At 42.4% G+C, this 13,679-nt stretch overlaps 1 protein-coding gene across 1 annotated transcript in view; it reads right to left on the bottom strand.

Annotated features, from left to right (window-relative positions):
• The window catches only part of TBX20 (T-box transcription factor 20), a 57,098-nt gene extending 44,042 nt beyond the window's left edge, over positions 1–13,056 (bottom strand). The window contains exons 1-4 of the mRNA XM_006734092.3: positions 12,424–13,056; positions 8,840–9,092; positions 7,639–7,803; positions 3,767–3,875 (exon numbers count right to left, since the gene is read on the bottom strand). Of these exons, the coding sequence (XP_006734155.1) occupies positions 3,767–3,875; positions 7,639–7,803; positions 8,840–9,092; positions 12,424–12,550 (654 nt within the window). The 5' untranslated portion in view covers positions 12,551–13,056. The remainder of the gene's footprint in view (positions 1–3,766; positions 3,876–7,638; positions 7,804–8,839; positions 9,093–12,423) is intronic.
• Positions 13,057–13,679: the final 623 nt, after the last annotated feature.

Here is a 13,679-nt window from a genome sequence, read left to right as displayed (position 1 = left end):
GGCAAATCCTTTTCATAAGTTGCTGCAGAGTCATGGTTGTGAAATCACATTTTATCAAAACAATTGTACACAATACAGGTTGTTTCAACGGTCCTTTCTAAAATGATGGGGGGAAAGTCATCTGAAGGATGTTGATTTTTGTTTTTTAAATCAAGTCTTTAAAATATTTTTTGTTAGTCTGGTTAGACCAAAGGATATGTGGTCTAAATTTTCTAAAGTAAGAACCTATACATTCTAAGAGGACAGATTGCTATTTATGGTTGTGGGGGGGAGGGATACAAAGAATTAAGAAAGGCTGTGTGGTATTAGACCTCAGTTAGAGTGCTAAGCCTGTTACTTTCTAGTTCCTTCATCTTGAGCCAACTGATCTCACCTCTCCAACCTTGTTTTCTCAAATGCAAAAACATACCTCACAGAGTTGTAGGAAGGATTAGATGATGTAGCCCTTATAAATTACATAGCAAATAGGAAGTGCTCAGTAAACATGAACATTATTATTATTGTTATTATTTCTGACAGCTTCATTGATCCCTGGCTTCCGTTATAAACCAAATATGAATGAGAGTGATGACCATCTTCCGTTGCACAGCTAGTAAAAGCTGCCCAATACTTAGAAATCATGAGCGTACTTTGGTTAACAAGGCAGCATTTTTCACGTGTCTTTTGATTTGCCATTACGAAATCTGAGCAACAAAATTTACTTTCAGATATAAAAGTTTTTCTACATCTTCCCCCCTGCCACTCAGACAGCTACCTAAATCTACAAAATTGGGTATGTCTTTCCTGGGCTCACACTGCATGCCCTTCATCCCAAGGGCCTCGCAGAGAGCCTGGCTCTCAGGGGAGGCATGTGATACATACTGTGGCAGGAGCAGGGTCAATGGCATGCAGTGTTGTTGCAACTGACAGTGCCCCTGTTTCCTTGGCTACCATGGGTGTGGTAGATGAGCGTTTTGGCTAGTTGACTTTAACAGAGTTAAATACTAGTCACTGTGGGATGATTAATATAGAATCAGTCTCTCCCTGTGCTGAGACGTAAGCCAACTTAAAGTTACAGGGCATTAGCTGGTACTGAATTTTGAACATGCCATCGTTTTATGGTCCCAAACCTGAAGAGGAATCACTAAAACAAATGAGTTTCAAATGAGCTGAAATAGACTTAAAAAAAAAAAAAAAAGTCATCTCTATATAATGTGTTTATTTCAGGGAGTTCAAGATATTTATGCTCACTCATAAAACTGGAATAAACTCAAAGTGACAACATCTAACTTATATCTATCTTACATCTAAGATATATTTATATATCTTATATCTAACAATGATATAAGAAAAAACCTGGGCATTCATTATATGTTGTACTAACAAGTTAGAAAGAATTTTCACACACACACACACACACACACACACACACAATGGAAAAAGCCCTAAGCTTTAAATAATATCCCTTCTTCCCTACGTACACCATCCCAAGGTCAATTTCCTTCAGGAAAAGGTGCCAGAGAGACTCAAACCTCAGACTGAATCTCAGCCCCCAGGGCTCCTTGACTCTCTGCTCGAGACCTCATGAGGCTAAGGAATACTACATAGAAATGTCAACTTTGCTTTACTGAAGAAATAAATTCCCTGAAGTAAAGAATTTTCCTGTTATAAAATGAAAAATGCATCTATAAGAAGGGCTTCTTCAAAACTAATTCAAAGAACTTGGCTGAACGACACAGGATCTAAAAATCTTTTCTTGTAGTTTTCAGAACACATTACTTATGGTGACAAAAGGTTATATTAAATAATAAAATTTTAAAGCTAAAATGGATATTAACAACCATCTAAGACTAAATAATCTGTCAAGGTCTAATCTTGGCATAATCAGATGAGAACTCAGAGCTCCTAAAATACAGCTTGGTGCTATGTTCACCCATGAAGTTGATATTAAAAGGAAAACACATTAATTCTGGACAGCTGATCTCAAAATGAATTCTCAAATCTTTCTGGAAAGACCCAAATAGTGCTTCTAAAAGCTTCACATAAGGGCACCTGGGTGGTTCAGTCCATTAAGCATCTGCCTTCGGCTCAGGTCATGATCTCAGGGTCCTGGGATGGAGACTCGTGTCCAGCTCCCTGATCAGCAGGGAGTGTGCTTCTCCCTCCCCCTCTGCTATTCCCCCTGCTTGTGCTCTCTCTCTTGCTCTCTCTCTCTCAAATAAATAAATAAAATCTTTAAAAAAAACACACATACAACTATTCCAAGACTTTCCTCAATGATTTAAAAAATAAAATTAAAAATAAATAAATAAAAGCTTCACATATGGAAAATATCACAACCATAAAAAATTTCATTTCTCCCTGCAAAGATTTCAGTGGACTCAAGAAATTTTAATATGAATGACATTAGGAATGATCTGGCCTGCAGAAAATGTCTCCCAGATACTTCATCATTTTTAATCAGAAAAAAAAAAAAAATCTATCAATGAAAACATCTCTTTAAAAAAGCAGAAAAAGACAATTATCCCAACATTCTTAAAGATAAAAGTCAATTATCTTTTCCAATACATAAAATAACAGAAACCTATTAACCTATTTGCAACACTGCAACACTGTCACCAGCAGTCATGAGCTAACCTGGTTACTCTGATTTGGTCAGAGGTGGGCAAATGGGTGGTGGCAATGCCCAAAGTGATTTATTTGGTTCCAATTTCACTCAAACCATTTGAAACCATTGGCTAGAACTCTCTAATTTATATCTACTTATAACTACCCTTTTTTGAGAAGAGTTCTGAAACTACTAAATTGCACAGATCCAATAAGAATGAAAACCTTAAGTAACAACAGTCTTAATAAAGGGGTAAGACAGAGAATAATTGTATCAAAATATCTAAGCCAAGGGAAGCAACCAATGAAATGCCAATGTGTTTTCTGGCAAATCAAGGCGAAAAAAGAAAGAAATAGTCCTCTCCTTATCAAAAAGAAGTATGCAAGTCTCAAGTATTCTTAGTATAAAATCTAAAACAATTTTTATGTAAATCTTTCTTTTAGAGCATGGAATAACATCATAGTTCCTTACAAAGCAGTTGTATCAAGTGTGTAAAGGCCTATGTCAATGGCTATTTGTGCTATTAATTATTGATATGGGCTCAGAATTCCAATTTCTCTTTTTCCATATTTTGATGAACTCCTTATGACAAAAAATCAAATTGTTTTGTTTTTAATTTCAAGACTTCTCTGTGCTTTACTATTCATAAGACTCTCTACAATAGGGGTAGATAATGAGTAAAGAGCACTTCCCCAAATTTATTTGGACATAAAACCCTTTTGTTCTATTGCGTCTCACATGAACAAGCTCTACAAAACACACTTTGGGAAATCCCCATAGGAGATGTCAGCCCCATTTCCTTTACGCTGTGTTATCTAATATACCACTGACAGAAATCAGATGTTTCACCTAAGAACTATCATAGCCTCCGGAATGCACATTCCCTTTGTCTAGCTGGTGCAGGTAGTAAAGTAGTTGCAGTCTTAGGAAATTCATAGTGCCGAACGAAGGTCCCAGACCCTCTTATGTAGAAATGGCATACGGCATCCCTGTAAGTGGCCTCTTAAGAAGAGCAGTCAGGGTTCCCTGAACAGCACATGAATGTTCTCACAGAATAACTGAGAGATGGAAGATGGGATGGGGAAAGGGAGGGGAAGAAGAGATTGAGAGGGAGGAAGTTCTGAGTGACTTCTCCATTCCATCCCAGGGAATCCACATAATCCAAGGCACTGTACTTACATGGCCATGCTGATCCAGTTCATTGTTGGTGAGTTTCACCTTTTCAAAAGACACCATCTGTTTGAGTAGCTGCTCACCAGTAAAAGGAGAGTCTGGGTGTACGTACAACCTAAGAAAATTATGAGAATGTTATTGAGACATCTTTTAAAACTCTGTTCTCTGTGGGTTATAAAATACTCTGATTCTAAAGGAACACAAAAACCTCATATAAATGGTGAATTTTATTTGCCCTAGATAATCTCAAATTTAATAATCTAACAGTATCAAAATAACTCTAAAACATCTAAATACGTTTCTTCATGTACCGATGATCTAAAAGGGGTAATACCTAGTAAATTTTCTATTGTCTGCTCAGCAAGCCATTTTTAAAAAGGTGCATATTTTTCCATCTATCTAATCAACTATTGGTCTGCTTCCATAAAATACAAAATTTTATTACTGTTGTAGTATTTTCAAAAGACAGACTAGCTTATACTAATTGTATAGCTCCTAGTATAAATACTGCTAAAAAGCAATGAAGGCATAAAGAACTGAAGAGGAAACAATTTTAGAGAATTCATTCATTTACACTTGAGGATGACTCAGTTTGAAGTTTATAAATACAAGACAAAGTAATTTTAATACAGCAACGTGGCTAACTTTTAATAGTCCACAGATCACAGTCTGTTGCTCCTTCCACTACCTTAAATACTATTACTTTCATCTAGTTAAGTGCCCACTAAATGACAGTGAAAATAAGCTGGATAAACCTCAAATTATTCAGTGCATTTATTCATAAACAGTTTTTTTGGGGGGGACCTTTGATGGGAAAAATATATTTATCAAGTATTTATCATTTATTGATCAGCTGCTACGTACGAGGCAATCTTTTCCTCATTCACAGTTAAATGCAGGCCATCTGTTCTACCAGGGATGGTTTACACAAAGTACAACACTTTGTAAATTCTAATCCTAGTATCCACTCGACATAAGCTTTTCTGAAGTCAGGGGAGATTACAGAACTCGTGAAAGAGAAGAAAATATCCCTGATTTAATAGGACAAATCCTTTTATCCATTTAACAGGTTATTTATATCTCAATTTTATATAGATTCCTTATAATTTTAATTAAACATAAATATTATGGTTTGGGCAAAGTCAGGGGAGAAGTCACAAAACCTTTCCCTGCAGTACTTATCGAAAAAAACCAAGAAGACTGTGCCATGCTTTGTCACACAGAGGACTAAGAATTAGGTGCCCATGCTGACAGGCTAAAGCCCACCAGAAGCAGAGCACAAAAAAGGCACTAGAAATTCTCACTAGACCCATAGAAGAATTTTAAAGGCTTTAGGTGTGGGTTTGTCTGCCTGTTTGTTTTGGAGGACTGCTCAAAAGTGCCTTTCAATTCAAGCATTCCTTGATGACACAACCATAATACCATTTCAAGTACACCCCTCTAAGGCTAAAACTTCACACATGCAATGGTTTTACTGACCAGCACATCCTACCTACTCCGCCAAAAAAGTTTCAAAAATATTTAAACTCCTAGAAGCTCATGAAATGTTCCCTCTCTATCAATTCAACATGTGGAATCACATTAATAAAGTCTAACATTTAAATATCAGTTACTTTAAAGACAACGAAATGTTCTATATGAAAACACAACATTATTTTAGATAATGTCTTGCCCATTGTTGAGATCAAATGATATTGTCAAGTATTATTTCTTCTGATTAGGAACAACTGACTGGTAAACTTCCATCTGAAATAAATGTTTCAACAAGAACCACAAGGAATTTCCACCATCAATACAAAAATGATCACCTCCCATATTCCTCACCTTCCCCTTATGGAGCTATGAAACGTAGCACTATTTTTTAATAACAATAAAGAACATTTGCTTAAATTATCTAGCATATTTCTATCCTATAACACACTAAACATTTTTATCTAATATCAATATAAATAAACTGAAGTAAGATGAATGAAAAAGCATACAGGAAGCCCCTCCTCTCTCAAGTCCCCCAGGACTTAAAATTCCAGCAATAGCTTAAACATGCTTCAGTTAAGATAGTGTATTGGTACGCGCTTTCCTTCTCTAACCAGAAGAGATTAGTAACATAAACAAGGCATTTCATATTTCCAAAGTCCTGCTGGCCAGCACCAGTTCCCCATACCTTTAATAGGAAGAAAACGTATGCTAAATAAGAGCGATTAACTTCTTAAAGGAAAGACCTCGGGGGGCGGGGGGGGGGGGAAGGATTTGCTTGTAAAAATGGTTAGGAATCTGCTAAAATACCTCTCTCTCTCATTTAAAAAGATTTTGGAAAGTTTGGAAGGAAGCTTCAGAGTAATGTGAATCAGCTATTTAATAATAAATAGTAAAGAATACTAATTATAAACTACTAGAAACTGGTGAATCTTGCTCAATTAAAAAAAAAGGGTATAACATCTTTTAAAAAGTTCTTAGTCTGGTTATTTGTTATTTAATATGCTGATTTGGAAGGGTTGGGAAGATGTCCTTCCTAGTCTCTTGTGGGAATGGAAAACTCTGAGAGTTTTTTAATCTCTTCTCCAGTGTATTTAGCATACTGTAAGCTCAGTAATGTGATTAATGACTAAGTAAGCGTAATATTCCATCTGAACTAGTATGTGTAAATTGTCTGTGTTGGTTCTGTGCCTTGACTAAAACTCCAGACTAGATACTTACAAAGAACCAACCATCAAAGTTCCTAAATCTGTACATGTAAATAAATTCTTAATTCTGATATGAATTTCTAACCAATTAGAAAAATTAGATAGTCATAAAACAACTCAAAAACAGTAAGTCTTGGTTTTAGAACCCTAAATGTAAAGTCTACTAATATCCTTTGTTTGTATTAAAGTGTGCAGTTAGGTTCCTATAACTTCAGCTACTACTTTTTGCATAAACTAATACATGCTTTTTTATCCCCCTAGAAGGCTAATTTGGGTAAAGCAGCAACAATAAAAAAACAGCATGTGATTTTTTAAACAGGGTTCTCCTTGAAAAACATTATTACCAATGAATAGCATAATAATAAACATATATGATCCCTAATATACTGAGTAATGTTTCATGTAAAAGAATATTAACCTGATATTGAATTACATGCATCTACTGAACTTACTATGGAGAAGGGGGAAAAAAAATTAGCTTTCCTTTTTTTTTTTTAAGATTTTATTTATTTGACAGAGAGAGACACAGCAAGAGAGGGAAAAGAAGCAGGAAGAGTGGGAGAGGGAGAAGCAGGCTTCCTGCTCAGCAGGAAGCCTGATGTGGGACTCGATCCCAGGACCCTGAGATCATGACTTGAGCCAAAGGCAGACGCTTAATGACTGAACCACCCAGGCACCCAAAAGTTAGCTTTTCTTACTTAAAATGTCTGAGTCCTTTATTGGTCAAAAACAACCACATTTCACCAAAATGACCTTTATTGTGTGCAGATATAACCATATTACTTAAAAATATTTACTATAAGCAACCACTTTACTAAAATGCACTCTTCTAAAAAGGATTTTTAGGGCAACCACTTCAGCGTTAGGTGTATTCAGTCTGGTATTAAATAGCCAACTAGAAATGATGGGTGCCCTATGAAATGGGTCCAGATTTCTAATGAATATTCTAACTGAAATTAGGAAAGCGTGGAAATGAATTACGAGAAATATAAAATTAAAGACAACATTCTGTCTCTGCAAACTCTGCCTTTCTCAGATATTTTGTAGAGTCAGTCCTGGAGCACCTGGGCTTGGAATGCTTTCTACCAGAGCCCACCACTGTGCAAACAGATCTGCTTAAAATGCAACCAACCAGAGACATTCTGCTCTCGGGGTTAAGACGCGTTTTGCTCTGCCCGAAAATCTGGAGGCACAAACCTGGCCGGCAGCGGCGGGTCTGCCTTGCCAGCCACCAGCCAGGAGGACCGGTGGTAGGCATAGCGGTACCTCTTGTTGTCCACGGGTACGATGTCCATCAGGACTATGTACTTGGCCTCAGGATCCACACCCGAAAATGACACTCGGATGGTGGGAAACATCCTCCTGACACAGGGAAACAAAGAGAATCGGCCACAGCTCATACTGGCAAAAGAGCCCACCGAATTAAAGAGGGAGGTCCTACTCCCCTCCCTACCCGGCCCCCAAGCCCTTTTTTGTTTCCACAGAGATGTGAATTCGGAGATCTTCCTTCTCCCAAGCAGAAATAATTTTAGGCGTCACCTTTTCCGGTGTCCTCATTGCTAGGTGAAAAGTTTTGTTTTGTTTTCTAATACCCAAAGGTCTGTGATTAGGGAAAACTTTAGGTTACATTATCAAGCCTGTTAGGCTCCCAGACCAAAGTGTCTGGAGCAGACCAAGTCGCCCAGCCCCTAGGGTGGCAGAGAGAAAACTCTGTCCCAGCCACAGAAATCTAGGGCAGGGTTGGGTTTCCGGAGACCCTGGGGGTATTTCCCAGGGTCCAGAGAGCTGGAGTGACCAGGGCTGCCATTGGCCACCTTTAGGGTCTTTGCCCCAGGCCTGGGGAGCCGCCTGCACCCCCAGGGCTTCTGGCCTTGGTGCCGGCTACAGCATCAGGGGGCCTGCAGCACCAGCACTCTGTCCTACACAGAGTGTGGTCGTTTCAAATTTCATTCTTCGGCACAGGTTTTCGTTTTGGTTTTTAATGGGAACTGGTGGCTTTTGCAAATTGAGACCAATAAAAGGGAAGCTACCTGCCTCCCTCCAAGTACCTAGCAGCCCGCCCTGCACTCCCAGCATGAGTTCCCTCTTCCCTCCAGATGCCAACCCTGCAGCCCAAAGCCCTCTCAGATTGCAGCGTCCCAAGATTACTGGTCCCTGCACCCCTCTCATCAAGGCCAAGTTGGGTTTTTCATGGCCAGATCGCGAGAAAGCAAATGCTTAGACGTCTGTCTTAGCAGTTCTTTCCAAAAGCAAGTCAGGGGAAAGAAGCCCTCATTAAGCGAAGCTTCCTCTCAGTGCTCTGGATTAGTGGGGTTTCACCCAGTTCCTGGGAACACCCTAGGCCACCCAGGGCACTCTTTTCACCGCCCCACTCCTCACACACCAAGACCCCCGCTACCTGCCCGACTTGGTGATGATCATCTCTGTTCCCAGCTCGTGGAATTTGTCCCAGAGCTCCTTGGTCTCCAGGCTGCAGGCAATTTTGGCCATTTCCTCACTGGGGATGATGGGGGTGGTGGGGATCAGCGGCTCAGTACACAGAGAGGAGGAGGATGGGCTACTGCTGCCCCCGCCACCAAACTCCCCGTGAGCATCCAGGCTGGTCAGTTCGCCCAGGGGCTGGGCACACGATGACTTCTCAACAAATTGTTCTGCGGGCAAAGAGAATGGAGGATGACAGCTAACACTGTCTAGCAAAGACACAGGAAGGAGAACAACACAACTAAAACAGGTTCTGGACTTGACTTTGGAAAAGTTAAGGTCAGAAACTCCAGGAAGGCAGTGATAACCCATCAATATATATATATATATTCTCTCCCGCGATATAGTGACATACTAAACCAAATGAGTTCTAGAACTAATAGCTTATTACCACCATTATGAAAGCCACTTTGGGGACGAAAAATATAAGAAGCTGATAAAGGGAAAGGAGGTGATCAAGAAAGATGAAAAGCAAATACTCCTTTTGTTTTCCCTCCCAAGTTCCAGACTTTGCTTGTGGGATCTGGTGCCAGTCCTGCCTCTCTGACAACCAGGCGAGATTTTTCTCCAGGGAGACCAAGGGAATGAAGAGATGAGCACCTTCCTTACTTTGAAAGAAACTTTCCCTTCCATCCGGAGCCTTCCCTCCATGAGAAAAAAATGAAAAAGGGGAGGGGAAGTGGAGAAAAGTGGGGATGTGGTTAAAACAAAAAAATTAAGTTACTTTACTTCTCTGCCTGGCTCTCCGTTTTCTAGGCTTTGATATGAGTGCATTTTTACAATATCCGTCCCAGCCTGAGATCTTATGAAAGACTCTAACATATCAAGTGAGCTCCCCAGGCCATTTTGGGAACTGGTGTGAAACAACTACTTGAGGGCAGTGTGTGTATTTTTCTCTCAAAAAAGTCCTGGAAGTAAGGAAAACAACCTCGACCCCAGGCTAGCAGAGTATTAAAGTAGGAAGAACGCCATCCACCATCAAGCTGGAATACCACTGCCTATGAACCAAACATTCTCCTCCACAGCTGATAAGGGCCCAGGACTACACCAGTCACTTTGATGGAATACAGGGGGACTTCTGTAATTGTCCCAATTATCTTGCATCCCTTAAAAAAGAAACTACTTGAATCTGCAATGTGAAACTGATCTCTAAACAACTCTGTTCTGAGTGCCCTCAAGGAATTGAAACAAGTTCTAAATGTAGGTATATACATATAAATGCTGTATATCATATAAAGTATTTTATTTCCCATATTTCTCCTTGACTTGGGGGCAGGCAAGCAGGAAACGGAATTTTTTTTTACCTTTTCTTCTCTTACAATAATAATCCAACTCATTGTAACATTTTAAATTAAGGATGACCAAATTAATTATCTTAGCCTTATATTGTCAAATTCAAAGACAGAGAAGTATGCCACGGCACAATCTTATTTGCAACGAGTATTTTCAGAAACACATTCACATAAGGTCTTTATAGGGAATCAACAAGTAGCCTCAGAAATTTTCTTATTTTCTGACAATTGAAAAAGGCAAGCCCCTAAGCCCCAGACTAAAGACTGTCAGGGTTGGAAAGTGAAGGAGGAAGAAAATGATACAGAATTGCTCTAACACAGTGTTATATGTCAATTGTATCTCAATAAAAAAAAATTTTTTTAAAGAAATGTTCTAGTGATCTAAGGCAGTTCTTCTAAATAGATTTAGTGTGTTTAAATGGGCAAGCAGGAGACACTTTCGAGTCCCCACCCCACAGCTCCTTCAACAGCTCTCGTGTTCCAAAGTACCACATTCTCTCTTAACAGAACCTCTAGGTGTTTCTCTTGCGGGAGTCCTTGGCTTATTGTGCTCTGTTGAACTGGCCTGTGGAAAGGACAAGAATGCCTTCTGGTTCTTTCAGAGCCTGTCTCAAAAGCCCAGGGGAGGGATGCTCATTTTACAGACTTGTGTCTGTTTGTGGTGGGGGAGAGGGGATGGCTTTATAGTTTAGAATTTAGATAGAAGGTGAGTATTCTCAGGAAAAGAAACAGAAAAGAAAGCAATACTGACATGAGCTGGAAATGGCATGTTTCCCAGTCTGCTGCCTGTAATTCTGACAGGAATTTTAACCCCAAGTGCTCTTTTCCTGCTAGCTACCAAACTGTGATGGGGGTGTTTATAAAGAATTCAGAGGCCCTCTAAATAGGAGTGATAACGTTGGGCAGTTTCACAAATATAACTTTGAAACTAGTGGCTAATATTTCTGTAAACAGTTGGGGTTTTTGTTTCATTGGTTGTTCCCATATTTTTTCGGCAGGCTTAGATTTCGACAGGAGGGCAGGTGGGAAGAACCAGGGAAAGGGAGTGAAAACCTTGGAGGGGAGAATTTTTGACATTATATTTTCTGGAGATCTTCCGGTTTCCCTTTCCTTGGTTCTAAGCTGCTCCGGGGATTTTAGCTGTTTCTTTTCTCTCTGCCCGGCCCTCTTCTTTTTCATCTCTAACACTTTGTCTTTCATACTAGGATTGTTGTTTCAGATGTGAGATGTTAAAGTATTGGAAAGGACAGGGAGAAAAAAAAGAAAACACTGGGGAGAGTTAAAAAAGAAATATTACCTAAGTTTGCTACTTGACGTTTCTCACCGTTTTAGGGCTATCAGATGATCAGGATGTGGAATAATTATTTCCCGGGGACCCAAGAGGTGATGATAACACTTCTTTCTCTGTCAATTATAAAGGGACTCTGAAACACTCAAGTCCAGCAGTTTCTTTCCCACACAGTTCACTTGTGCTCGGGGAACATAATCCTTATTTTCCCTTTACTCTGAGCCTCGTGTCTTCTATAAATGGTAAAGGTTGTTAAATAAACAGTATAGCTAAAAGTTGAGGAATTTGGAAAATGGTTACTGGCTAATGTTTTTGCCAACCTCCACTGAAAATGATGGCAGCTACAAAACGATGCCTCATTGATAAGTCTGGAGCTTCCGTGAAGAAAATCGTTCATGTGGGGAGAACTGGCTTATTCTACAGCACTTGACGGTGGTTTTAAGGAGCTGGTTCTGTTTAATCGATTGAAGTCAGAGGAAAAACAAAATTCAACTAGTTCCTTGTGAAGTCGCTTAGTCTCCTTGGTATCAAATGCACACGCAGGTGTACACGCTTGGTAAATTCTGTTGAGTCTTAAAAGGGGTTAATTATTATTTATCCCTGACTGTTTTTATCCCAAAAAAGTTACACACACTCTCATACGTACGACTTGACATGGGGATTCTAGACGAATAGGTAGGGAAAGTGGCTAGCGCATAGAGGAGACGCGAAACCGGCTATCCGTGAAGTCCCCAAAGAAAATTTGGGAGGAAAAGGAAAGAGTCTTCAACCCCTAGCGTCGGGCCCCTGGCCTGAGGATCAGAAGGCGCCACCAGCAGGGAAAGGCGGCCACCCTCTCGAGCCTCCCGCAGGCAGGGGACGGAGGGCCAGACGGATGCGCTGCAGCCCCGCCCCTGCCCACGGCAGACATTCAGGACTTACCCAGAGGCTTGATGGTGTTCTCGGTGGCCTCCTTCTCCTTGGAGCCGCCGCTCGACATGAGCGCGGCGATGGAGAAGGCGTTGGCCCGGGAGGAGAGCTGTGGCTTCGGCGACGCCGTGAACTCCATGGCCCCCAGCGCGCGGTCCTGGCCACGGACGGGGCCTGCCGAACTGCCGTCCAGCTTCCCCAAGGGAGACAAAAACCGACACACAGCGCAAAGTTTCCAAGTGCAGTCTCAGCGGAGTCGGCAACTCCAGATGAGTCAGCCCCAACCTCCCAAGAGCTCCACACTGGCCTCTGTCCCTCACCGCAAAGCCCTCCAGCCCCAGAGACTTCCAACTAGCCGGAGAGGACAGGAGAGGACCAGCAGCGGGCTCAGCCGGGTGCGCGAACACTGGGGCGCTCCGCAGAACCACGGGCTGAGCGGCCGGAAGGTGGAGACGAGCATCGGACGCCCAAAGCCCAGGGATCCTGCCGCACCCCCTCTGCGTCCTTCCTCCCTCCACGCGCTGGGAACAGCCGGAGCGGCCCAAGCTGCAGGAAGGTGGCGACCGGTGGGGCGCCGCTGCGAGGGGGCGGACGTCAGGGAGCGCGAGCGCAGGCGTGCCGAGCACGGCGCGGCGCGGCGCGGAGGACACTGCGCCCCGGCGCTCGCAGCCCTGCGCCTTAATTTGCTGGCGGCAGCTATCCCGGCGGCGCGCAGCCAGTCAGCGCCGCCTCACGTCACCGCTTCCTGATTCCGCCGCCGGGGGCGGGGCCGCGGGCTGGGCAGGGAGGGCGCGCCCCGGGCGTGGTGCCCGCACGGCCTCGCGCCGCTACCGGCCGCGGACCTGGCGCCCGTTCGGAAAAAAGTGTCACCACCAAGCTGCTGCGGACGCCCCTAGCCTGGTCTCGAAGTCCCAGGGCGGAAGGGACGTGCGCGCGGTCGGGAGCGGGTATTTTTGAAGCGGCTAGGACGCGGGATTCTGGGAGTGGCCCAGTGCGGGAACCTAGACCGGAGGTAGCCTGGGGGAGTTCCTGCTTCTTCCGTTATTTTTCTTCCCCGCGCTCAAAGTTCCAAAAGAAAGTTGGTAAGCTCTAAGTAGAGCGGAAACCGGCGCCACAGAGCCAGCACCTAACGGGCCAGATCCTATTCGCGGGACAGCTCCCAGGGCTGGTCCCCTCCTTCCTTGGGCTCCAAAATCTGTTTGCTTGTCGGGGGACTGGAGAGACACAACTTCTGCTGCACAGCAGTGCGCCACTTATGCGGGGTTCCT

The sequence above is a fragment of the Leptonychotes weddellii genome, chromosome 12 (assembly GCF_054177405.1).
Source record: "Leptonychotes weddellii isolate Sample4059 chromosome 12, ASM5417740v2, whole genome shotgun sequence".
Classification (NCBI taxonomy): Eukaryota; Metazoa; Chordata; class Mammalia; order Carnivora; family Phocidae; genus Leptonychotes; species Leptonychotes weddellii.
The sequence above is the reverse complement of the archived record's forward strand: the minus strand, read 5'-3'. Positions and strand labels throughout refer to the sequence as shown.